Source organism: Plectropomus leopardus, chromosome 4, assembly GCF_008729295.1.
Source record: "Plectropomus leopardus isolate mb chromosome 4, YSFRI_Pleo_2.0, whole genome shotgun sequence".
In the NCBI taxonomy this organism is placed as follows: domain Eukaryota; kingdom Metazoa; phylum Chordata; class Actinopteri; order Perciformes; family Serranidae; genus Plectropomus; species Plectropomus leopardus.
In genome coordinates this window covers 29380955-29407730 of record NC_056466.1, presented here as the reverse complement: position 1 = coordinate 29407730, position 26776 = coordinate 29380955, and the positions used below count along the sequence as shown (strand labels likewise).

The 26776-nt window shown below is 39.6% G+C and overlaps 3 protein-coding genes across 4 annotated transcripts; all 3 read left to right on the top strand.

Moving 5' to 3' along the window:
• The first annotated feature begins 10298 nt into the window (after positions 1 to 10298).
• Positions 10299 to 13578, top strand: fdx2 (ferredoxin 2). The gene is made up of 5 exons (XM_042485558.1): positions 10299 to 10482; positions 10835 to 10889; positions 11258 to 11364; positions 12109 to 12196; positions 12313 to 13578. Exons 1-5 carry the CDS (start codon positions 10299 to 10301, stop codon positions 12467 to 12469), a joined length of 591 nt encoding a protein of 196 aa, XP_042341492.1. The 3' UTR covers positions 12470 to 13578.
• A 340-nt stretch (positions 13579 to 13918) lies between these two features.
• On the top strand, positions 13919 to 20188 carry zglp1 (zinc finger GATA like protein 1). 2 transcript variants are annotated; one of them, XM_042485771.1, is made up of 5 exons: positions 13919 to 13997; positions 15389 to 16780; positions 17262 to 17374; positions 18567 to 18660; positions 19536 to 20188. In XM_042485771.1, the coding sequence occupies exons 2-5, from the start codon at positions 15402 to 15404 to the stop codon at positions 19666 to 19668; spliced, it is 1719 nt and encodes a 572-aa protein (XP_042341705.1). In that variant the 5' UTR covers positions 13919 to 13997; positions 15389 to 15401; the 3' UTR covers positions 19669 to 20188. The 2 variants fall into 2 exon arrangements, with proteins under 2 accessions (XP_042341705.1, XP_042341706.1); XM_042485772.1 differs by lacking the exon at positions 19536 to 20188 and adding an exon at positions 19386 to 19474.
• A 2602-nt stretch (positions 20189 to 22790) lies between these two features.
• Positions 22791 to 23968, top strand: LOC121942544 (forkhead box protein D2-like). The gene has a single exon (XM_042485780.1). It carries the CDS (start codon positions 22857 to 22859, stop codon positions 23772 to 23774), a length of 918 nt encoding a protein of 305 aa, XP_042341714.1. The 5' UTR covers positions 22791 to 22856; the 3' UTR covers positions 23775 to 23968.
• Positions 23969 to 26776: the final 2808 nt, after the last annotated feature.

Here is a 26776-nt window from a genome sequence, read left to right as displayed (position 1 = left end):
ATAAATGAATCCATCTTTTGCCAAAAAAGTTGTCCCTGTCCTTGTTGATCTCCAAGTAAGTCTTATAAGTTTGCAACCTTACAAACACGTCTCAGGGAGCTTGTAATAAACCACCCTCTCCAATGTAGCCATTTAGCCATAGCCTATAGCTGTCATGGCAACAGTTTACTTGAATACACACATACTCCACATGCAAACAGTTTGCAACAATGGGCTGTAGACACTAGCAGAATCATATTTATGCAAAATCCAGTAATATTACTATACCATGTAAGTCAACATGGTTCTTTGGCCTCTCACAACATCTTTGCCTGCTCCACATCCCTCAATTTGTCGACCAATGATGTAGTCTATGAAGGGGAGGCGTAACAGTTCAATGTGTTTTACAACAGCGTTGTTGCACTCAGTGGCCTTCGATGGGTGCCAAAGTGCACAGAACAAAATTGCTACCTTTAGAAAAACTGCTCATAGAATTAAAGGTTCTGTATGAGATGTGCAAAGCATTAACAAAGCAGCAAACCAGTATTTGCTAAGTAACGATATGGAGGAGTAATGGCGTCCTGAGCAGAGAATAAAGTCACGCTGCCTCTGTGTATGTTGTGATCTGAGCATCTCTGTGGTTTGTTTAGTCACTGCTAATATTGGGACATCATCATCACAGATGTGTAGTACCAACCCGCAGAACCCCCCCTAGTTAACACTATTAGCCCTGTCAACATCGCTGTTTGTGGAGGTAGCTGCTAGCCAGCTCAGCTACTTCCATGTTGGGAACTGTGTCCAGACAACTCATATGCTCTAAATTTCAGGATAAAATAAACCCTTTAAGATACATAAAATACACGAGACAGTAATGAATTTGTCAAAATATACGCATATGTGTGTGCCATTGTGAACAAGTCACGTGTGTACTGTGGACAGAGACACATTCAAGACTAGCTTATACCATGCTCTGAGTTTTTCCTTATCTTCTCTGCTGTGCAACGATAAAGCCCCGAGCTTCAGATGATAACAGTACTCAGGCAGGAGACAGCAACCCCACACACACCATGAGATCCACATACCACATCACACCCTTTGGATAACAAAATAAACCATTTACCATACATCAATAAATATAAGAGTGGCTCTTTCAAAAGCTTATAAATGACCACATTTAATCACCATTATGGTCGTTTTAACCTCTAAATAATTCACAGTGGATTTTAAATATATCGTGTAAATGCATTGTCTTTTGGGGGAGAGAATGCAGTGTTATGTAGGCCTACATGTTGGCTGCTGTCAAGTTATGCAACAGTAAAACAACATTTGAACCACACACAAAATGGGTTTTGTTTCTCATGCTGTTTTGGCCCATTTCAGTCTGCAAGCAGCACTGATAACACTATTTAGACTGGCTATCCTGGAGACATAAAAAAGAATAAGTTGTGCTTGTGTTTTGTTTTGGTCAGGGAGTGCATGAGGGATGGGGGTTCATTTGTGAGACGGGAGTGGAAAGAGAGAACGTGCCGGATGAAAGAGAGAGACAGAAATGAGGTTAGCCAGGACAAGCAGAAATGATGTACTGAGTCTTGACGTGTCTGAAACCAAAGTGACGCTCTTCCTAGAAATTGCAGAGGCAAGAAGAAGATAAGACCACAAATGTAGTTAACAAATTGAAATAATAATCAGACGGTCAGAGAGCATGTACACCCTAATGCCATACATGGAATGTATTTTGGTTTTCCTGAGAGTTTCATTATTATCTTGATGCAGTGTTGTACATGCTTTAAAGGCAGGAAAGCAAAGCACGCCGTAGAAACAGAGTAACCTTATCATCCTGTTAGGCGATACATTTCTCCAGTTTTATTTAATCTTTTCTTACCCTGTCTGCCCTTTTTGGAGCCTAAAGCAGAAAATGTAATTCTTGCACAGAGTGCAAGAAGTAAGTAAAGAAAGTTGTTTGTGTTTAAAGGTTCTTTATGCAACATGCAAAACATTAATATAGCAGCAAACTACTATTGCCATGAGATATGGAGGAGTAATTGTGTCCTGTGTGGAGAATGAGGCCACACTACCTTTGCATGTGTTGTGATTTGAGCTTCTCTGGTCTTTTTTTGGTACCCATGCTGCTACCTCTGGTAACGCCGTTCTGACTCAAGGTGGTGGGTTGACGTTGTTGCGAAACTCCACCGTGGACCCTCCATTTCCTTCCAAGTTTAACACAGTTAGCTCGGTCAGCACTGTTGCCACTGTTAATACTGTAAGCGCAGATAGTGTGGCTAGTACTGCTAGCTGCCATTTCGGTTCAGCCACCTCCATGTTTGCTTGCAACGTATCCTCACACAGCGGTTTGTATGATATCCTAGTGACCCAGAAAGGATGTTATTTACTTAAAATAAAGTTAGGTCGGCCTATACGTAATGTTACAAGGTTAGGTTCAGACAAGGAAACATGGTGACAACATATCCTAAAATTACTCAAAGTTCGTACGACTTTCTTTTTTAGTCACGTGATCCAAACCTTCACAAATACAAGGGGGTATACACACATTACTGGTTCATGATTATGTGGCACATGCACAAATTTTAGTGCACTACTTTTGTACAGACTATGAATGTCATATATTGCACATTGAAGAATTGAAACTCAACAAAAAGAGAAGGAATATTTGACATGGACACATGAGACCAGACAGATGCATATTAAACTCTTTGGAAACATAGAGGCTCACTTAAGCAAGCAAGAACCAGAATCTGTTTGTGTTGCTTTAGCTTCGTTAGTACTCAACTTTAGGTAGGACTGAGTGGGGTAATGTATATGTAGACACCAATGTGTGCCCAAATTTAATTATATTAATTTAATTAAAATGACCCATAAAACCATAAAATTGAACAGATGTGACATTTTCTCAAGGCTAATCACTACATTTTGAAATATTCTGTTAAAATATAAAGAAGATTTACAGCTGCAATGAAAAGTTGCACTGGGATCATGTAGAGAGAAACAGAGTCCAGTTTGTCATGGAGTTAACACCTCTCAGTCCCCAGAGAGACATTGTACTCTGTTTTAGACTAAATGCCTCACAGAGGCCAGGTCTGGATCACGGAGGGTCAATTACAGTCACTGTTACAGCTATTATTCAATAACAGCACACAGAACTCCATGAACACTCACACTCACACACACACACACACACACACACAGGAAGTCAGTCATTTTCATTTGGTCGTGGATATGAAGTGCATGCAGACACATAAATATGCATTTACACATCTTTTTTTTCTTTTTTTATATTTTTTTTCCTTCTGCTTTCTAAGATAACGGGAGAATTTTACCAAGATCTCTTAATAACAAAAGTGTATTTTCCAGAGATAATAACATAATTATTTGAGTTCTGGGGGGGACTAACTGAGTGAGCAGAGCCCTTCCCCAAGGAGCCTATCAATCATGCTGCTGCCATGACAACAGCGAAGGCCTGCAGTTGGCTCACAGTATGAAGTTCCACGTCGCAGGAATGCAGACGTTTCTCTGGTAACCACGGTGTGATTGACAGGTTAGTCTGTTGTGTTCAGTTGGAAGGCTTGGATAAAGATGGAGAGGGAAAGGGACATGATACACTGTGAGGGCAGACACTGATGGGACAGTTCTGGGCAGTAGCACAGGTAATAGGGACTTGGCTTGGGGACTGGAGGGTTGCTGTTTCAAGTCTCTATATGGACCAGTTTGCCTTCTGGGCACTGCCGAGGTGCCCCCTTGCTCTGACGTCTCTCCATTAAATGCATGTGTATAGTACAGAAGCCCTAAGCAGCCATACATTCATACTTTTTTTTTCCTTCTGCTTTCTAAGATAACGGGAGAATTTTACCAAGATCTCTTAATAACAAAAGTGTATTTTCCAGAGATAATAACATAATTATTTGAGTTCTGGGGGGGACTAACTGAGTGAGCAGAGCAGACTGATACATATCTGAGGTCCCGAGCTATCAAGGTAGCTCAACAGACAGCTGTTGTAGCATTAACAATCCTGTTGTGACATTCACTCATTCATTCATTAAAAAAACATTTTAGAAAAGAAAGCATAAAGCACAAAACAAACAGGTTTTCTGCATTAGTGTCCAGGACATCCATCAGTCAGCAGGCATAACATGTCCCGTGTGATGGAAATCTCAGCCCTATCACATTAAATATTTTATCACAAGATCTCAAAAAAAATTATCCCACTGTCACGGGAAAACAGAGGGGGGAAAAGTATGAATGTATGGCCGCTTATGGCTTCCGTCATATAGGTCTTGTTTGTGCATGTGTTTGTATTTCCGGCCTGTGTATGTAACATTTACTAACAACAGACACATTTTTTTTTTACTTCCCCTCAGGGATTAAAAAAGTAAGTCCTCTTCTTTTGAGGAGTTATCATGGGGATATTTTACATTTAATCAACAAATTCAATTCAATTAAAAAAAAAAAACAACAATGAATTTTTTGTACAAAAAAGAACTGCCTGAGAAGCCAAAGCCTGATGCAGCTTATTCCTCTGTGCCACAGATCTCCATTGATGTGCAAAAACTATTAAAAACACATCAGTGAGTCACACCTTTGCAAAGAGTGACATGCTCCGCCATTACCATAAACACAGACGCTGTACTTAATTCTTGAGTCACTCCATATTCACGTCCTGTACTGTTGAAACTAGTCCCCTAATACTGGCAGGACAATCTCACAATCTCTCACAAGTGGAGCTGCAATGATTAATCAGTGTGTTGTCAGCTAATTAATTGCCAACTAATTTGGGTATCAATAATCATATGATTTTGGAAAAAGAAGTCCAAATTCTCTGTCTCCAGCAGTTCTTGAATGTGAATATTTTCTCACGACTTTACTCATCTATGACAGTAAACTGAATATCTTTGGGACATTTGAAGACATCATCTTCTGCTTTGGGAAAGACTGATCAATGTTTTTCGACAATGAAAAAATAATTAGTTGCGGCCTTGCTCAAGGTTTTTACATTTAGTTCTTGAGCACTGATATGTAATAATCCGCCAACAAAATAGTCAAAAAGAGCACAGTTAACTCTATTAGATTTGCTAAAAGCTGCCAATTCAGCCTGTTTTGGCAAATAATTCAATGTTTTTAAGAAATAAAAGAATATATCAGTGACCTGTCTTTCAGTAGGAACAAACAGACTCAGGGCTGAGTGCCACAGAGTAAGGAAGACTGACTATGGCATTATAGGTTTTGGTCTTTTTATGGAATTTGTTGACAATAAAAAAATATAGATTGTCACTAGCCTTATCCTTTAAATGTGTGAACATCTGACCAATACTCACAATGTGAATCCCTCGTCAAATGGACATTTTATGTTTATGTAAGAATGCCAAAATCTTATTCACATTTCACAATTTTTTTTCAAAATCTAGCAACAAAAAACATAATTGGAATGGACCTATGACTTCCGTGACATGTTTGGATTTGTTGACATGATCCGTTGCACCTCAGTGACCTCTCAAGTCTTTGACCTCTCCCTGCAGCTTTACTTTATCTGGTGTCAAAGGTCAACAGTCAGCGGTCAGCGCTGTCTGTCACAGGCCAGACTGTTGTCGCTCAGACCACAGACTGAAACCACTAAACCACATCCAGACCCATGCTAAAACAAACACTACCAGCGCTGTCCGCTGTGCAGTTTCTTTAGTGCAGTGTGTGAAAAAGGTCATTAGTTACGAACAAGGCAACACAACCTTGAGCTCCGGGCAGACTCCTAAAACCTTCATGCATTTACATGTGTGACACACAATAGAGACAGTGTCCCAGACGCATAAACATCAAAAGAGTTTGACTAAGACGCTGTAATAATGCCAGCTCCCAGGCTGCTGTGTTTACTCACATTGATGGTAAGTTTCCCTTTTGTCTGGCTGAGAAACAAACATTCCCACACCGATGAAGCATGAGAGGGCATAGGGGCACCTTTTTTTATTTTTTTTTTTACCTGTTTCTAATTAGTTTCTCTCCAAAGCTTGTGTGAGTCATCTGAGAGAAAAGAGTCATCAAACGGATTGCACAACACTGCTTATCTGCACTACGACAGGTACGCACATGTATATAAACACACACACACACACACACACACACACACACACTGTGTGGTTTTAAACATTGAGATGAGGATGATATGATAAAATTAAATGGAAATAGTTGTAAGTAGTTCACACATGTTGTCCATGCATTCTTTAATGGTTAAACTCAGCAGGATGTGCTGCTGTAAAGTAAAACAGTGCTCTGAAATTAACTCAAAATGTTGTTTTAACATTTTAAGAAAGCTTTTGGTCTCATTAAGCTGGGCACAAAGGCAAAAGGAAAGTTTGGGCTGTAAATGCTAGCGAACGCTGGCACTGGGCTGCATCGTTCAAAGCAGCTTTATGTCGGTCCATGAAATATTCAAACTCTGCACTGCCTTAAAAAACACCCATCTGACATCCAGCTAACTCTGAGCAAACTGTTCCCAAAAGAGGGCAGTAAAACAAGAGAAATCAAATGAAACAGCTGCTGTCATTCAACCCAGCGGCTCATTATAGATCATCATAACTGATGATGTACTTACATTACAGCCAGAATCAACACTGAATAGGGGAACTAAAATGTGCATGCTGACTTTTGCAATCAGACACACACACACACACACACACACACACACACACACACACACTTTTACACACCTGGAAAAACTTTGCAGCCCCAACTTTTAACATTTTCATGTTTTGACTTCAAACAAATACATCAACTTCTACAAATTATACAAACGTTTTGGCGTCAGAAACTGTTTCAAACACCGGGAAAAGAATCAAATCAAAGATTAAGGTTGGCATTATTCTACATGTTTCTTAATCTCAATAAACCTGATGAAAAGCATGAAAAACACCAATATGAATTAGTTCATCTCTCAAGACTGTGGCCTCAACATCCATTTTCCTACTGAAGATGTAAAACTTAGTTTATTAAACAGATAGTTCCAGTCCTTAATTATGATTGGCTGAGCTGCATTCAAAGCCATTGTAAAATACTCTATTAACTCACAGCTGTGACACATTACAATAGTATGTTGCGCAAATCAACTGGTGTTTCACAATGTCAGATTTTGTTGTGAATTTTGAGTGTTGATAAGCGGTTGGATGGACAGGATTGAGGAGGATGATAACAAGAGAAAGAAGACACGCTGAAATTGACAAGAGAGAAATTGAGGAGCCGGGACAAAAAAAAAAAGAGCTGGGACCATACATGGTCCATACACCGTTTTCAGTTCAGGTATTCAGAGAACAATCTGGCCATTGATTTTAAAACAATTCATCAGTGATCGTCCTATCAGCATATCCGGGTGTCTGTTGAAAGATCCAGAGTTTATCCCTGGCAACAGAGTTTTCGTTGGAGTAGTAAACAAAAATCTGCAGAAAGAATTTGAGAGAGTCAAGTACTCCAAGGCACTGAATCCAAACACACCTAAGGGTCTCATCGACAAAGTCTGCGTGCAGCTACATATGGGATGTCAAAGAGGGCAACTGCTCACTAAGACCCAAAACATTCATTGTTCACCAGGACGAGAATAGGTCAGAGATATGCAAAGCTGTCATTCAATGACTGCACACAACACCGCAAAGATGCTGCACAAGACAAAAATGTAACTTCAGCTAGCTTACATGTTTTTAGCCTATTCTGATCACTTTTCTTGTGCATATGTTGTCAGTTGCTAGCAATATCATTTGTACTACATTGTCACTTGGTTACTGAAAGTAACTGAGAGAAGAAGCAGGATACACCCTGGACAGGTCGGCAGACTATCACAGGGCTGACATAGAGATAGAGAAGCACTCATGCTCACATTCATACCTACAGCCAGTTTAGAGACACCTATTAACCTGCGTGTCTTTGGAGTGTGGGAGGCAGTCAGAGAAGCTGGAGAAAACCAAAACTGACACGGGAAGAACATGCAAACTCCGCACAGAAGGGCCCACCCACCACAGATTCAAACCCGGAACTTTCTTGCTGAGAGGCAACAGTGTTAGATAGTGCTTAAAACAGGTCCTGTATATATATTTAAAGTTTAAAGAGAATGCTAAGTAATGTCCTCAAACTGTGTTGCACTGCAGTTTTGCGTAAAAGTTACTTTTCAGCTGTGGATTCCGTCTTGCAAAAGCAGGATTGTGTGTTTTTGGTTTGACCCAGGACTACAGTGCCCATGTTCATCGTACAATAAATAAATAAGATGCCATCCAGTGTGACAGTGACATGGCTCTATTCTGTTGTAATTGGCAAGGTAGGGAAAGTTTAATAAGTAAAAACAATAATGTGAATGCTGATGAAAGTGAACATATGGCACCCAAAGGACTGCTGGGAAATGTTATATTTTCCATGCTGTTTATGTCCTTGGAAAAATAACTGCACATACACATGGTGTACTCAGGGGAGATTCAGATAGATCGCTATATCACTGCTGAAATGTCCTCACGTGCTGTTGCTGCTGGCCCCTAGGGGAGCGACATTTGTAAGAAGAGTGTGTTTTACTGTGTCTGTGTTTTTCTGTCTGAAGAAAATGTCTGTCAGTGTGAGTGGTTCAAGGAGGTATGAGTGTGTATGCGGAGGTGTATGAGTTATTGTACTGCACAAGCTTTAGGGAGCAAGGGGAGCGTAATCTGAAGGAACAGCTAGGGGCCACTTCATATCCAAGTCAAGCGTGTAACAGTCTCCACCCACCACACCCCTGCAAACACACACACACACACCTGCAGGATCCAAGGACTACAGGGCCCAATGATATACTAAGTGCTCAAAATTTACAGACTTCAGGTAAACTGTCCCTGGACACTAATCCTGTGCAGGTGTGTGTGTGCTAGTGTGTGTGTATGTGTGTGTGTGTGTGTGTGTGTGTGTGTGTGTGTGTGTGTGTGCGTACATGAAAGTGTAATAGTGTTTCATTATGTTGATTTAGAGTATATAAAGTGTAATAATCTATATGCCAGCAAGTTAACTCCCAGCACTCCCTATAAAATAAAAAACTAGACATGCGAGTGCCCCATTTCCTTTTTATGGCCATGGAAAAAAACCTCTGCAGCCAGATCCAGATGGTAGGGGTGGGTGGGTTAGTATATATCTTAAAAACACACTTTAAGAGTAGCTTGTCCCCAAAGGACAAATCATCATGAGACACTAAAAAAAAAGATAAGAAGAGAAACAAAAATTACGGTGCTACAGTATTATATTATTGCTCACTAAACCCTATAAATCACATCCCAAATATCAACACAATGCTCCACTGTGGGAGTTTTACTACTCTGTAAAGGGATTCTATATTTAATAGCTGCTTTTTTTCTTTTTCTTTAGGATAACTTCCTTTCTCTCCAAGTGGATGTCAAGGGCAGAGAGGTACAGAAAGAGAGAAAACAGAGCGCCTGAGTGCTTCACCTGCCTCTAGTCATAACATCACTCCTCTGTCTTCACACACCAGTGGTCTCAGTCATACATAACAGTTTTCTGCTGCCAGCCTGCATCACATTTCTTATCTGGTTTTGTCTACAGCACACATAGACATGGCAGAACATGTATTTACTGTTGTGTGATTTTGGCAAGTATGGAGTTTAACACTGAATGAGACTTTGAGAAAATGTTTTGATTTTTATTAAACTATGGGCAGACCTGCTCCCTTAACCATATGCAAAATTTTAACAGCCTTATCCTGGTCAGAGCTGCAAGTGGAGTGAAAGACATAGCACCCAATGTAGTATGCTAATGTAAAATAAGAAAAAACAACAATAGTAATAAAATGCTCCAGCAGAAGCAGAATTCAGATTATATTAAATTATTGTAGTCCGACATAGATGAATACAAAAAAGCATGCAATGTCATCCTTACTCATAACTAGAATCATCTGGAGAAAGAGAAAAGAATAAAGAAGAAATCAGTACAGCCCCATCACAGGCAAAACAGCAACAATTATGACATTATAATATACACCAACTCTAACGGGTCATTCTGCACGAGGAGTACTCACTTTTATTACTTTCAGTGCATTTTGCTGCTGTTACTTCTGTATTTAAATACATTTTTTGACTGAATGGACTTGTATTATTTATACCGTGTTGCTGCCACTTTCACTCAAGTATATGAGTACTTTTGCAACCCGTCAGTCAACCACATACATAAAACAATCGTTGTGCAGTCTACGTGTGACGCAGCAGCGCCCTCTGCTGTCTGAGCTGTGCGTGACAGCAGAGACGTCACTCCGCCAGCGCTCTTTTCCCATTGGCCGCCTTCGGTCATGTGACAAAAACAGAATCATGGCGGCTGCTGCAGTCCGGTCGAGCATGGGTCTGACTTTGAGACTTTCTCGAGTTATACCGGACTGTAGCACATGTCCCCTCTTCAGGCTGAAGAGCTGTGTGAGCAGTGTGGGTAATTTACAGAGGAGCGGCTCCTTTGATAGCTTCCGGACCATAAATCGACACCTGCAGACGAGTAAAGGTGAGTAGTTTGCTAACACCTTTAGCCTCAGTCAGAGGCTGCAGCTTCCCTTGGGACTGTTTGTTTACGATAAGTCTGACCGAGAGATAATTTGTGTCATACCGGAGTTTAAGCAGCTGTCTGTGCTATCAAGTTTGGCTAGCAGGAGGTCGAAGGATATCCGGCGTTATTAGCGTCGAAAGTCCGCTCAATAACACTTGTGTAACTTTACATCAGCATTTCTCGATGTGGTTGTGAAACTTCACGCAACAAGTCAAAAATAGTTCACATCCGGTACTGTCCGAGGGAGCTGAGATTACCACTGGCAGCAGAAACACTCACGGTGCCGATGTTTTTGCTTCTTTTTTAAAAGGTCTTCACCACAGCGAGGAGGGGAGCTCCACTGCAGAAGACCCAGAGGAGGATGTGTAAGTTTAAGACAGGCTTTTATTGTGAAGTGCCACGGTGTCCTCAGTTGGTATTAATCAATGCACGCACGCATTTTACTTGAATGAAAGTCATGACTTTTCCTGTTAAAGGGTAAACCATATGGTGCAGTCCAATTACCATTCACAGAATACTAGTAACAATGTACACATGATATCAAAAGTTGTAATAATACTGGCCAGTAACAAGCACTTTACTGAGTATCAAACATTTTGTTTTTGTACCATCTATAACTTTAAGCATTAAAAAGGCAGAAGAGTCAATAAAACTTTTCAAAAACTTGTAATATGAGTTTTAATGTAGCATTGTTACCAAAGCTAAACTATTTTTTTACCTCACTGCTGTTTAGGGTGAACGTGGTGTATATAGATCGGTCTGGCCAGAGGATCCCAGTCAAGGCCAAAGTGGGAGATAATGTCCTGTATCTGGCTCACAAGCATGGAATTGATCTAGAGGGTGAGTGTTTACTCAGTTAAAGCGTTGTTTTAACGGTCCAGTGTGCATGATATAAGGGGATTTAGTGGCAGCTAGTGGTGGGGATTGTACATTGCAACACACTGAAAGATCTCTCAAGAGGTTTTTTTATCAGGAGCCAAATTATCTGCAGAGGTCTCTCCTCTCCAAAACAAATGAACCAGGTGATTTGAACTAGCAAAAACACTTCAGAAGGCAGTTTACTCTTTACAAATTTATTTATTTATTTTTTTTTTTTTTACTGATGCTGGCATATTGGAGAGGGGCCATTCATCCACAGCACCTTCTAATATGTGCTCACCTTTTTTCTATGATAACTTAAGATTCAGGAGCTTTTACTGGGAGCAGAAATATCCATAGATAGGCTTGGTATTTTAAACCAACCAAAACACTGAATAAAGCAGTTTTATGTTAAAAAAGATCAGTGTTTTTCTCACTGTCACAATTAAAGGGCTGCTAACTATGGTGGCCAATGCGAAAAATGAAATGTCTCTATCCAGAGCCATTATTTGGACCCGCTTTCTATGTAGATATAAATGGATCATTCTATGGAAATAAAAACACAATGATGCTTATTTTCAGGTGTTTAAAGAAAACGTACATATTACATAATATTCCATTTCTGCCAAAATATCCCCCTAAATCCTACATGCTGGACCTTTGAATATTTAAATGAAGTGTGATTTTAAGAAATATTACTTAGTATTTGTGTTCCCTTTCATTTAGGAGCCTGTGAGGCATCACTGGCCTGCTCGACATGTCAGGTCTATGTGAGTGAGGACCATTTTGACAAACTGCCAGAACCTCTTGAGAGGTAGGTCCACTCTATATGATATCTCTCTTAACCACGACATTTGAAATTCAACAAATGTGCGTGATGAGGTGAAAGGGAGATCACTATAAATGTTAACTGACATTTTGGCACTCTAGGGAGGATGACATGCTGGACATGGCGCCCATGCTTCAGGAGAACTCTCGGCTGGGATGCCAGATCATTCTCACTCCAGAGCTGGAGGGCATGGAGCTCACTTTGCCCAAAGTCACCAGGAACTTTTACGTGGACGGCCATGTGCCCAAACCTCACTGAGAAGAGGAGGAGATGATGAGAGATGGAGGAAAATGAAAGGGTGGCGCTACGAGCGAGACTCCATGTGTGCTGGTTGAAAGAGGGGTCGACCACAAAGAGATGCACGGCTAGGATAGTAAAGTCCGTAGCAACTCCTAAAGGCTTCTTGCCAGCTGACAAATTCCATAGTTAACCAATGACAGGACAGGCCTGCAGATGACACCAGGCAGAGTCAGACACTATAACTGAAAATAATGGTTACTTCCAGAAAAAAACCTGAAGATTTAACTGACTATGTATTTATATATGTGGAGAGCTCTCAGGCCAGCATCAAGATGCCATTCAATCTCACAAACTGTTCTTTGTTAAAATAGACAATTCAAGACAATTTGTGTTTGCGTTACACAGTGCACAGCAGGTTTTAATTAAGTTCATCTTTGTGCCGGTTTTTTGGAACATTCCTTGTTACAGCTCATATACGCACAAGTATCATAAAATTATGTTCTTAGTCATTTCTGCCAGTCCATCGTCACTAATGAAATATTGTATGCATAGCATTTACAGCAGCATATGCATAGCATTTTTATGCACCAAGTTCATTTGTAGGTGTTGTGATTGCTTATCAAGTAGTAGCCACTGACTATAGTTAGCCTCATGTCATACACGTCATACACCTCAAAAATGTGGTCCTCTGCATGGTGCTGAAGCCAGGCACAGGAGAAGAAGAAGCCATATATTCTAATGAAGTGTTTTTTAAGAGACGAAAGTTGCCTGAAGCTGAAAGGGTGAGCTCTCAAAGTAAATCAGATTTTGCACTGTTGAAACTTACATCTTATTCACTATAAACATTGTAAAACATTCAGGTGAATTGTGTTTCAAGTGTCAAATGGAAAATAACACTTTAAAGCACCTTCTGCCAGTGATTAAGGTTTGATTAGTGTATGTGGTTCAGGTGTGCTTTGAGCCGGAGCAGAACAGAGGTGGAGAAGTTTTGAAGCTGCTGGGCTTCATGTTACCATGGAATAAGTTTACCACATCTACCCTTTACTTAAGTCTACTGTACTTGTCCTTATGCACAAATGTGAAGTCAGTTGTGTATACCATGTCTCAATATTTCAAATATTTAAAGTTGTGCAATAAAATCAGTTTTAAAAAATGTATTAATACTGCCATTGTTATTCAGCAACATAAAACACCACTACTAGAACTCAAAGAGGACAAACATGAAATTTATATTTCTTCAAACCGAAAATCAGTGCCAGTTTATTGCACTTGTTAGTATCGTTGGATAAATCCTCACATTTAGCCAGCAAATATACAAACCGTTTCTGGTAGCAGCTTTGCAGCAGCTACCAAGTGAAACTGAAAGTCAGTGTTGGCAACACTTTTAAGCCTCAGCGGGTGCAATCTAGCAAACAAAAAACACCCGCGTAACTCCTCCTGGTCCAAAAACACGCCCCATCACAGCAGCCAGCTCTAGCCCTTTGAGCTCCCTGTAAGTTGGCACACTTCATCATTAACTCGCTGATGATCGATTTGGAAATCTAAAGTGAGTATTAACAGTATTGCACAGCGATCACAGGTTAACAGGATGGACCGGTTGAATTTGATTTTGACCACATTTTGATCTGTTGTCTTCGGGCCCAAAAGGTAAAGACGTGATTAGCCACCGAGACTATGGCAGGTCCAAAATAAAAAAATAAAGACAAGAATCGATGGACTTTATGTTAAAGTGTGATCACAGGGAAGATAATAGATAACAGATCAGAACATGGGACCATTTACCTTAAGTCACAGGCTGCTTGTAGTGATATCTGGTAGATCTACAAACTAAGAAAACAAACTGCATGCTTCAGAGTAACCAGAGGTAATACATTAAATGAAATCAGTTGCTAAAAATGTAATCCGACCATCATCGCTTTATTTTATTTATTTTTGTTAGGCCTTGTCCAAAACATTTGGGCCTAAGTAAGGTCGTAGCCTTCTGATGCACAGTTAAGATGATAAAGGTGGAAGAATATCAATTTTGAGTGGTACTATCAGTGATATTGATGTATCAATATCCATCCGACCTACTTCTGCGCTCGCGACAATCAAGCCGCGAAAATCTTAAACATTCTAGAACGCAGTGGCTACATTTTTGCTCCAAAACACATTCAAACTTCTGCGAAAGCGCTACGTTTTGTTACAGTTCTTCTGGTAAGTTAAAGAAGTTACATTTTCGTAGAAATGTATTGTTGTTTTTTTTACACAGGGGGCTTAATGTCATATGACAGCAAGACCTTGTTAGGCCTTTAAAAAGACCACCCCCCAAAAAAATGACACTAGAGGCTTCCAGTTAGCCCTTGTTAGCTAATAATGTCGGCCTAATTAAACATGTTCAGAAAACTATTCTAAAGTTAATATTATTCTTTGTTTAATAACATCGCAATCACGGTTTGCCAAACTTTGGCAACAAAATGTGAAACACTTTTATAGTCCTAGTTTATTTGCTTCCACTCGTTAGCTTATATAACATATAAGCTCAAATGCAGGACTATAAATACAGTAAGTAAACATAAATATGGTGTAATATTCTATGGTGTGCCTATGTTTCAAATGTCATTCTGCCTCTACAATAGTGGTTTCTGACCTTTTTCACTTGTGATGTCTTAATATAAATGTACCGTCTCCTCACTGGGTGAGTCTATGAGTTGTAAATTGAGTTATGTATATATATATATATATATACACACAGTGTTTCATTTGAAAGACATTCAGTAGCCTGAAGAGGAAAAACTACACAATGTTTTACATTTTTAAAAAACAAAAAAAGCAAATATGAGAGCAATGTCTGAAAAAAAATCACAAGATTTTATTCTTTTCTACCTTGAGGGGGCCTTGACCTCCCGATTTGGGAACTTGTACTACTGATCTCATTGTCTTGTTTTTCTAATACAGACAGTTCCTCAACATGAGCACAGGACCAAGAACACAATCTGCCTTCATTCAGGGAAACCAGAGCACAGTTGAAAACGATGCCTCCCACTCAGCACTCTTATTCCTCTTCCAAGAAGTTTCCAAACTAGCATCCCCAATCCACAACGGTTTCCTGGACGCAAATTCACCCTCCTCGTGGCTACATGAGACTTCCAGGCAAGGTGCTTTTATAGTTAAAAAAGAGGAAGAGGATTCCCATCTGTTTCAAAACTCTAATAGTTCCTGCGAGCACAGTTTGTCTCATATGTCACCTTATAATCAGTTTAAAAGAGTTAGAGAGGAAAGTCACACTAGCAAGGTCACATCTTTAATTGAGCCACATCCTAAGTGCAATAGCCCCTGGAAAGTACTGAGTCTGATCAATCTGCAGTGTGAGAGGCTCCTGCATCAAAGAGATGTAGAGGAGTCAGACCAAAGCTCAGAATCACCCACCACAAAAAAAGGTCTTTCAATACACAAATCATCCACTGCAACAGCAGATGTCACAGATCAGGGAGTCGGAGGCGACTATGTAAGTGTCGAGTGCACTTTGAGACCATCGACTATCTACAAGAGGCAAGAAATCCCAGCCTGTGTTAGTGTTGTGGAAGATGTGAGAGGGGAATTCAGCAGAGGAGACGGTGGTTATGAACCACAGTGCTGTGTGAAAGACTCCACGGTGGCAGAGCCTGTTACAGTGCTTAGTGTTAACAGACAATTTGAGGGGAACCAGGAGTGTAAGGAGTTTTTCACCTCTGAACAGGTTAGTTTGCATGCTCCCCTCCCTGAAAATGTTTTATCACATACACGCATCCCCTGTGCAACCCGAAATGCCCAACTGACTGTTCACTCAAATGAAGATGCACATGTAGCTCTGTCAAAGCCAGCAGTAACACTAGACCACAATGCAAACCTTGCTGGGACCGAAGAGCCCCTTTGTGACACACAGCTGTCCCCAACGAGCTCTGTCCTGCCTTCTTCGCCATCAGCATCACTTTTATATAATGCTACAGGGAAGTGTCACTTGCTTTCAAAACAGACCGACAAAAAAACAGCATCTAAAGCAGAATGCACAGATGCCCACATAGAGGAAGAATGCCCTCCAGTTGCGCAACCCAAATCCTCAAGCTATAATGGAGAAACAGACACTTCACCCTCTGCAACCTCAAAACCAGAGCCCAGGCCAGTGCAAGAGGAGGAAATTGCTCCTTTGTCTACCCAGCAGTGGAGAACAAAAACTCCCAGAAAACAACCTCATCCAAGCCGCAGTGCTAACATCCAAGATCCAGACTTCCAGGGAGTGACATTCAGGATGGACACGGAGCTGGACGACAATAGGGAACAGTGTCGGCTCCTCATAACTTCAAAGTACAGGTAGTGACAGATTCACTATATGTTTTCATTGACTAGATGGTCATGACAACTAGCTTCTTCCCCAGAGCTGTAGCCTTCATCATCCCCTCCTCCATAACACATGCACACACACACTGACCCATGGCTGCTAATATGCACTGATTTAAGCACATGCACTTTATATTGTGCAATGACTTGAGCCACAATGCACTTTAAACCTGCTGCTGCCATTTATTTATTGATATTTCAGACACACTTCATATATAATTATCATTTATGCTTAGACTTATTTGTCACTGTTTTATCTTGTCATTAATTGCAGTTTTACCTTGTTTTTTTTATCTTGTCTTAATGTTCTAACTTAGCTTTCATTTAATGTTTTATTACATTTGTGTACAGCTGCCAGCTTGAGAGTAACCAAACATAATTTCATTTTACTTCTGTATGACAAAAGTGTCTTATGTGTTATGTCTAAAAGTAAAATTATCGGTGTGTGCTGCAGCAAGGAGCTCCGCAAGAGTGTAAGAAAACCAAGGCCGAGGACACGGATGTCCCAGAAATCACTTAAAACCAGCAGCTCGGATGAGGAGGGTGACCTGACGACCAGTGTGTCCAGTGAGTACCACTCAAGTGCCCTCACTGCTCTGTAAAGCTTATGTCAGTTTATGTTCACATTTTTATGGGCTCCCTAGACAACAATGTGCAATTTAAATGGATAGCCTCATTAATAAATACAGATGGAACATTTTAAGGCAAAAAAAATGTTATTTACAGTTGCTCGAAATTACAAGTTTGTCTCATAAAGCTTTAAAATCTTTATACATCACTCTCTATCCTCAGCCTTTCAATTCAGTTGAAAAACAATCCCACAAATTTAAAAAAAGGTCAGACTAATAGGGGGATTATTTATTAATGTTTCTTTATGGCACATGCTCAAATATAAATACTGCAATGAAATGAAGGCATCACAAGCATTACTCTAATTCAAATAAAGCAGGTTTGAAGTTGCATGAAATACCTGTTTGCTCCACTAGAGGACGCCACAACATCAAACCGTGATTTGACAACGCTCGGGACAGGTGGTGCACTTTTGATGAATATTTTGGGGAAACTATTGTGTAAACATCCAGTAACCATAATGGGTATCAATGAGTGTCCTTAATAGCAGTCAACACTTTACATTTCAACATGGAATTTTTGCTTTCAGCTGTGCGGCCAGTGTTTGTGTCCCTGTGTTTTAGGAGCAGCAAAAGTTCAAGACATTTCAATTCAATTTTGATAAGCATCTCTCCTCACTAACACATTTTAAATGATAAACCTTCACTTCTGAAAACGTGCATATGCCTCTCTCTTTGGTCAAAAGGGAGCATGAATAGTTTGTATCTCCAGCATTCAGACAAACCAGCTGAGAATCGTCTGTGACACCACATATATTTACAGCCTTATTAAATTATGTTAGTTAACAGCAGAATGCAACATAGATGTTACAGTGAGCTCCTACACTCAATATACATAAGAATGTACAGTTGTTTATGTTTTACAAATGAGACAATCTTCCCTTTCAACCAATAAATATTGTTTTCAGTCAATCATATTTGTCACTTATAAATCCTTAAATATATATTTATATATATTTCACAAAACGGCACCAAATATGCACTCCCTCAGGTCATATTGCAGTATTAAACTTATACTGAAATTTAATGTTAACAGAAACTTTTTCTTTCTTTTTCTTTTTTTTAAAGTACACTCAGTTCAAATGTACTGTAACACAGCCTCAATATTTGTTTCTTTTCTGTTCCATCAGAGGGGAAAGTCTGTGCATCATGCTGCACTAAGAAAACCCCCATGTGGAGGGACGCAGAGGACGGGACCCCTCTCTGTAACGCCTGTGGAATAAGGTAGCTCATTTTAGTACTGCTGCCTGGTGAATGTTTAAAAAAAACACACATGAAGTCGTGTACAAAGGCAAAACGATTAGATCACCATGGGAGCCTAAAGACACATTTTGACGTAATGGGCTTTAGTCCATTACTTTTGAGCTGCAAAAAGAAATATCTTCGACAGATTTGAATTTTCCGTATTGGCTGTAAAATTAAGGTCCATAAGGATTAGTCTATGGAGATCAATTGTCTGTAAGTTGATTATTATAGACATCTTTTATTATCGAAATTGTAATACTTGTAGTGGACTAGATTGTATTTGACTGTATATAATGGTTTCCAGATATTTTTTTTGTCATATTTGTCAGTTTATTTCGCCTTTTAACAATTATCACAATTATCAGTAACAATAATTTATAGCCTCAGCCAAAAAATGCAGAACACTTAAGAGCTTTTCCCCTGGCTCATTTTTCACTATTGGTTTCCATTAGTGGAAAGGTGAAAGTCAAAAAAGAGTTTCACTCTTTTGATTCTGTTGTATTCATGAAAAAAGAAAAGAATGCACAGAGGTACACTAAAGTAAATCCATATATAATGTGTCCTCATAAAAGTCTCAATACACATTTGACAAACTTTACTGCTTACATGAAAAACAAACTGCACCGTTGCTAATCTGGGGATGACTGTATAAAACATTTGGTATTAATGTGCTGAATGCCACATGTTTTCTTTCATACCCTTAGCCTGCAGAAATAAACACAACGTTGTTTCTGAGAAGAGGAACGATGCAATGCTGAATCACTGTCACATGTACTGTAAATGCCATAGATAAACGACCAACTAATAAAAAAGTTTAATCACCACTGTCTTTTTTTCTGTATTGACTTTTGAAGGTATAAGAAGTACAGAGTGCGCTGTGTCAACTGCTGGCACATCCCAAGGAAAGAGGGCAATTCCACCTCACGCTGCCTCAAGTGCGGAAACTTTGTGAGGCTGACCTCAGCTCAGCGGAAACACACCACCTAGGGTGCATACACCGAGGTTTTTAGGTTTTTATCTCTACACACACTTGCACACAACGGTTCAAGACCACACTCTCTGGTCCTGCAGTCCAATACAATTCACTACAGATGGGAATAAATACATAGGAGACCAGCAGCTTCTTACATCTTACTTGACTCAGTATTTAAATTAGTTTCATTGCTTAAATGTTGTACAGGAAACTATCTATGTTTGGCTTTATGGCTGCCCTATGATGCCGTATAAACCAAGAAAAACCACTAACAGGTAAAAAAAACCTATAAGAAAAAAATAAACTCATAAAATGTGTGAAAAACGATCGGATCCTTACTGCACGGATCTTGTTTGTGTTACCTGCTAATCTGTATGTAAAATGTGTGACCGATGTTATTAACAAATTCACTTTCCTTTCTGCGTGATGAAGGATATGTTGATGAAACACAGACAGCTGATGCAGTATTAATTGGACACTGAAGGGCTACTATAAGTCGTGGACACATTCAGTGGGATGTTAAGTCATAATTCTTGACTTTATTCATCTAAATAGCTTCAGTGTTGCTTGTGTATAATGTCCATCTGTGCCAGGTGGCTGCAGTAGAAAGTTATTTCTGTCCAGGACCAAAAACTGCAACCTGAGCTCAGTGCTGCGTTCGCTGTTATTAACTGTAAAAACAATTTATTTCTCTTGACTTTGGCTTTAAGACCATCTGCTAAGTTGGTGGATACACATTTAAGTTGCACAAGTTAAATTGAGGTATTTCTTGCCTTTATTGTAAGTGTGGTTGTTTGTTTCTTTTGTTGTTTATTTGGATTGTTGCCAGTTTAATTGGTGCACTAATTTCCTTAGCACTGCTGTTTTCTGTGAGAAGAAAATAAATCAAATTTTGTGTGAGCTGGCATGGGGTTTGGTCTGGATTAAATCCAGCATGAAACATCCAATTTGTCTCCTTGTTTTTTCTAGGTATATATAAGGCCTGCTTTTGATATGAATCCTGCAAAAAAAACAATAATTCTAAAATGGTCTAATAGTTTCAGACAGGTTTACATATCACATTAAACTATACGGAGAAGTACAGGGAAGAATTGTTCATTAATGAGACTTCCCACAGTTTCCTCAGCCCACCCTGCAGTTCAGGCCCGTTTGCCAAGTGGGTGGCCTCACACGAATTGATACAGTGCGGCTATTATTTCAAAACGGATTACGTCTTCCTCTTATTTGAAACAGCCAGATTTGCCTCTGTCACCACGTGCCAAACCATCCGGCAATGAAGGAAATGAGTGCTGTGTAAGCCAAGAACATAAAAGATAGAAACAAGCGCTATAAAATGAATGTGCCTGCTTCATTTTTACATGAAGCATATTTCAACTCAAAACAGTCTCACCTGCTGCGGCCGCTTAAATATCAACAGAAAACGCTGAACGCTAATAAATACACACCAGTGGTAATGTCTCAGCCAGGTAACTACAGTACAATAAAACTAAAAAGATGTTTAAAACATAATCAGATATAGACTTGCACATTTGAAAAACATTCAGTAAAATTAGTCATTTATGCAGCTGCATTTGCTCTGTTTTCAACTAGAAAAAAATCAGAGATTGAGAATAATAAAAGGCCATGATGAACAGAATGAGAAATTATTTTATCTCCCATGCCATCAAACCATTAAATGTTTAGGATAAGTCTAATAATAATTATTCGTAATATAGAATTGGTGACTGATGATGGCGATTTTAATCACTGATGATTTGGTGATGATGGCCAAATGTGCTCCCAAGATTTATGATGTACATTGTGTTATGTGAGATTGCACAGCTGCTCTTTGCATTTGTTTTACAGATTTTTAAATCTATTTTATTATGTTTCTGGATCTTGTTTTTAAGTGTGTGTGTGTGTGTGTGTGTGTGTGTGTGTGTGTGTGTGTGTGTGTGTGTGTGTGTGTGTGTTCTGTGTTTCACATGGCTACAAGACAAATTTTCCCCCCTAGGGATAATAAATTAGTTGGGGTTGAAACTGTGCCAAAATAAAACAAGAGGAGGGCCAATCATGTTTACCACGTGTGTATGAATGACTTTTAATGTGTTTGAGATCCGTGAACAATAATTGTGATTATATCTTATATGTATCTCATATATTTAGTCGTCTACAGACCCTTAGGAACAAATGAATGTATGCTTTTTGATTATTGTGTCATGTTATGCCCAGCCCACACAGGCTTACAAGACACCCTAAACTCAAAAACAAGCCAGCACCAGAGTCCAACGTAGATATTTTTCAGGTAAAATTATGAAGAAAGAAAATAGAAAGTAGAACAAGGTGACAGAAGCTAATCAGGTCATCGTTATATGAGTCAGAGTTTTACACTCACAGACATTTACTGTGTAACACTAAAAAGTCCTAATTAAACAAACTATCAAGTTAGATTTCAGATCTAAAACGTGATTTCTTTTTAGTGTTTTTTTAGACAAAATTGGCAGTTTTAAACACATCAGAATTAAACAACCATTCTAACTTAGTCATCATCTGAGCACCAGGAAACATTTCCAGAATTTTTGGACATTTCTCAGATTTTAGGATGCCTCTAGGATTTTAGGACATTTGTAGAATTTTTTGACGTTTCTCAGATTGTAGGACATTTTGGGGATTTTAGGAAATTTCTAAGATTTTAGGAAATTTCTCCAACTTTAGGATAGGATTCTAGAACGTTTCTTGGGGATATTTATAAGATTTGCAGATGTTTCTATGATTTTTGGACTCTTCTAGGTTTTATTTTTTAGGCTTAGCTAGGATCTCTGTCAGGGGTACAGGGGATCCTCCACTGGCCCTTTCTTGATAAACAAGCTTTGTCTTGAAGCTATTTTATGCACTCTGGCTCCTTATGTATACTACAAGTACAAAAACTATTCCCAGCGTGAATCAGTATCTTAAATGTGAAAATGAACTATCACTGATATAGACCTTAAGGTCTTAGAGATCTCTGTTTCAGATCTGTGGCTGCTGTTGTTCGGATGAGGACAGACTGCTTGCAGGAGGAGGAGGAGAAAGTTTAGAGTGGGAGGCTAAAAAGTCTCAGCTGAAGTCAGATGCGCATTTTTTTTTTGTGAATGAAAGCAGAGAAGGGGTCTGCGCCTGTTCTGCCCCAGACAGGCGAGATTAACGCCTGTTGGGGCCGCGGTGCCACCGGACACTCCGGACCATGACTTTGGACAGCAAACTCATGGAGGAGACGGACATTGACGTGGAGGGACAGACGGACGGTAGTGAAGATGTGAAGGTTACAGGTTTTTCAGTGATAAATGCGGGTAACCATGACTTTACGCAAAGTGCCTCATCCTTCACTCCTGCAGTGCGGGAGGAGGGAGACTGTGCAGTCCGGCTGCAGGAGGGTCCGGGCAGGAGGACCGCCTCAGTGAAGCCTCCGTACTCTTACATCGCTCTCATCACCATGGCCATCCTCCAGAGCCCCAAAAAGCGGCTCACTCTGAGTGAGATTTGTGATTTTATCAGCCAGCGCTTTGCGTATTATCGGGAGAAGTTCCCCGCGTGGCAAAACTCAATCCGCCACAATTTGTCTCTGAATGACTGCTTTGTCAAAATGCCCCGGGAGCCTGGGAATCCTGGAAAGGGGAATTATTGGACCCTGGATCCCATGTCGGCCGATATGTTCGAAAACGGGAGTTTTCTTCGGCGGAGGAAACGCTTCAAAAGGCAACATTTCTATTTGGGAGCGCTGAAGGACTCCAGGGCGAAGGAGCGCAGCCTGATGCCCGCGTTTCCTCTCCTCGGTGCGCACGGGATGACTTCTAGTCTCCAGGGTCCTGATTTGTACCAAGACATGGCGTTAAGGAGTCGTTTAAGCTCCCACACTAGTGCCAGCATCCCTCCTGTCAGCAGCATCATACCTGCTCTCTCCTCGCTGCTCTCCAAGAGTTTCCCCTCATGTCTAACCTTTGAACATCTGGACCCGGGACGCTGCGCCGCTGTACCACCTCTGGCTCCAAACTGCTCCTTCATACCTCCTGTGTCCCTGCACGGAATGATACCAAACTACCCTGTTTCTCAGCTGTCCAGTTTCCCCACGGGGATCATAAAAGTTTCGTCTAATTTAATTTAATATGGGCTCGTAATTCGCTTGTCCTGAGCGGATCTTCTTCCTCTGAGAACAAACCCACGGACCATTATGTAAAATACAGTTTTTAATGGTGGCCTAAGCTTGCAAACAGGCCCTCCTTATTCAGCAATTTGATTTTTAATAACTGATTTTGTACATCACTTTAAAATGTTTGGAATAAAACGTGGTTGAATTTTCAGCGTCTGCGCAATTTGAATTAACAGGGTTTATCAGCATTATAGCCATTACCAAATAATTGAGTCATATACTATCATGCATTTTTTGATTTTGTACTGTTTTGCACAGTTTTTGTCTCTTTGTTTTTGCGGAAATTGAGACTAAATAAACAGAGAGACTTGAGATAGTAAGAAAAAAAAAAATATTTATATAAATACGAATTAAATAATAATTATTGACAAAAACGTTTAAAAATTAAAATACTTAAAAAAAAAATCTTATGACACAAAAACCGTTGTTTTTTTACCCCCCATATTCTTAAAATAATTCCACACGACTAAGTAGCCTATCAACAGCAATAATAATAATATCAGATCATTTTGGGGTAAAGGGGGAGCATTTCATTTTCTAAAGATCAGGATTAAGAAAACATAATAAAATAACATTGGGCTATCATAAATGAAAAGTAGCATGTGAAACCACAGACCAACAGTTACTTGGAGCCCCAATCCAAATGCGCAACTGAAAAAGAAGTATAATTTGGCAGAAAAAGAAGTATAATTTGGCAGAAAAAGAAGTTGCTCAAATGTGACGACATCGCTGCTGTGGATGATTGATCAGATTTACCCCGAGAGATCACAAAGATCTGAGCAAGTGCACATTTGATCTCTTTGTTTAATGATTCTCTACATCATGTTTGAAAGAGTTGTCCAGTTTTAAAAACAGGCCTCCAAATGACAGCACGCGCTGTCAGCCTCTGCAGCCTAAATGAGCGGCTCGTGACCGCGGCAGTGTTTAGCATGAATGTCAAATACATGTGGTCGGTCAGCCGTCAGGTATTTCTGAAACTGCACCGCTGGCTTTAATCGGATCTAGGCCTACTGAGTGCTGTTGTGCTGTGTGGAAATGTGCAGTCGACGTTATAGGGGAAGAAGGGTTCCGATCATTAAAATAAGCAACTCTAAAATACACCATCTCTTTTATTTTTTTTATTAAAGTACTGTAAATGTATTAGCAGTAAAATGTAGAGAAACACTGTCATTATGCAGGATGGTCTTTTTAAGGTTAAAGACGAATTTATGTTTATTATCACAATTTTCATGGTTTAGCTTTAAGTGAAGTTTATCTGTAAGTTCATTCTATAATATAAATAGACGTGGCTCTTCAAATAGTAGGCATATCTTTGTATAATCAAAATATTATTTGTTAATGAATGAGGGGCTCCATCCCTTGGTTGTAGATTGGTTGTTTGTTCTTTTTTGGTTTTTGATAATTTAGCAGGAACAATGAACAATACATGTGATTATGTGCACCAGATATAGCTAAAAGCTCATTACTCCCCGGGAAGAAGCCACAGATAAAGAAAAAAATCAGTTTTGTTTAATCAAAACCTTACACTTTGTAAAATAAAAAAAAGTCACAATAAGGCACAACACAAAAAACAGGCCCAGACACCAGACAAGAAAAAGCAACTAACCTTGGCACAAACAACATGAGAACAATACTAAATTCCCATCAGGGAACATCAAGAATCCCAACACCATTAAAACCAGATCATAACCAGCAATCCCAAGATACTTGAGTAAAAACGCACATTATAGTTTATTAATATAAAAAGTGTTTGTGAGATATAGAGAGTGTGAAACTGAGTGAGTAAGCAGTCACTGTACTAATTTAAATAGTGGAGCTACACTGACAGCAGCAAGAGGTGGTGGTGGACGGAGTATTCCGATCCTTTACTACAAAAAAAGATAAGAAAATAAATTGAAAAGAAAAAAACATCCCCCAAAAACTCAGTTATGAAAAAATAGGGGAAAAACTCAAATCATTAAGAAAAGAAACACTCAGTTAAAAAAAACAACAACCTAACCCCCCAAAAAATATTTTTTTAAATGAAAAACACCAAACCAAAATTTCAAATGATAAAAAAACACTGTCATAATTGTAGTAGGGTAAAAGTATGAGGTGGCATGAAAAAAAAGTACAAGTAGCTCAAATTTGTACTTAATCACAGTACTTGAGTAAATGCACTTAGTTACATTCCACCACTGGTCAGAAGACACAGTATCGTGGGTAAATGACAGGTGAGAACAAATCTGCAGTGTGATGACTGTTAACCTGCTTTCATGCAGTTTTCTCCTGAAATTAATGCATAACATTCTCACAAGTCGGACCCAAACTCGACATGGGAAATCTAAAATAGCAGCATGTTAAAGGTGCAAGGACATCTATTTCAGTGCATCAACGCAAGCTTTTTTTTAACTTTTACGATACAGCTAAGGATGAATAAATTATTGCATTTGCAAATTCTTCATCCACTCCAGAGAAACAAATGTATGGAGGAAATCTCTCCCTGGACTTAGCTGCTGCAGTGTAAGTGTGATGTGGCTCATCTGTAAACAGCTGCTTTCCACCTAAATACCCCCTCAGGGAGCACTTTGCTTTTCCTGGCACTCTCAGCCATACTTGGGTTTTATTCAATTACAGCGCACATGCACCATCCATGCTTCACGCTCAGTCCTGTTCCTCTCTTTGAAAAAATCTCTAATATCTGTGGCCCATTAAAGTCAGTGAGTGAAGTGTGAGGGGGACTGCAGCATGAGCCCAGTGACAGGAAGTATGATGGAGTGCTTATATTTGAACAAAGGGGGGGACCCCGCTCCAATCCATAAAACCTGGACTGGACAGATGACAGAGACATATAACAGCAGAGCCACACATGAGCTCACATCTGTATAAAATGAGAAAGGCTTTGTTTAAGTGGAATGGCAGCTCTTTTAAGAAAAAATTAAAGTTAGTCATAATAAAAACCTGCTTGCCGCAAGTCA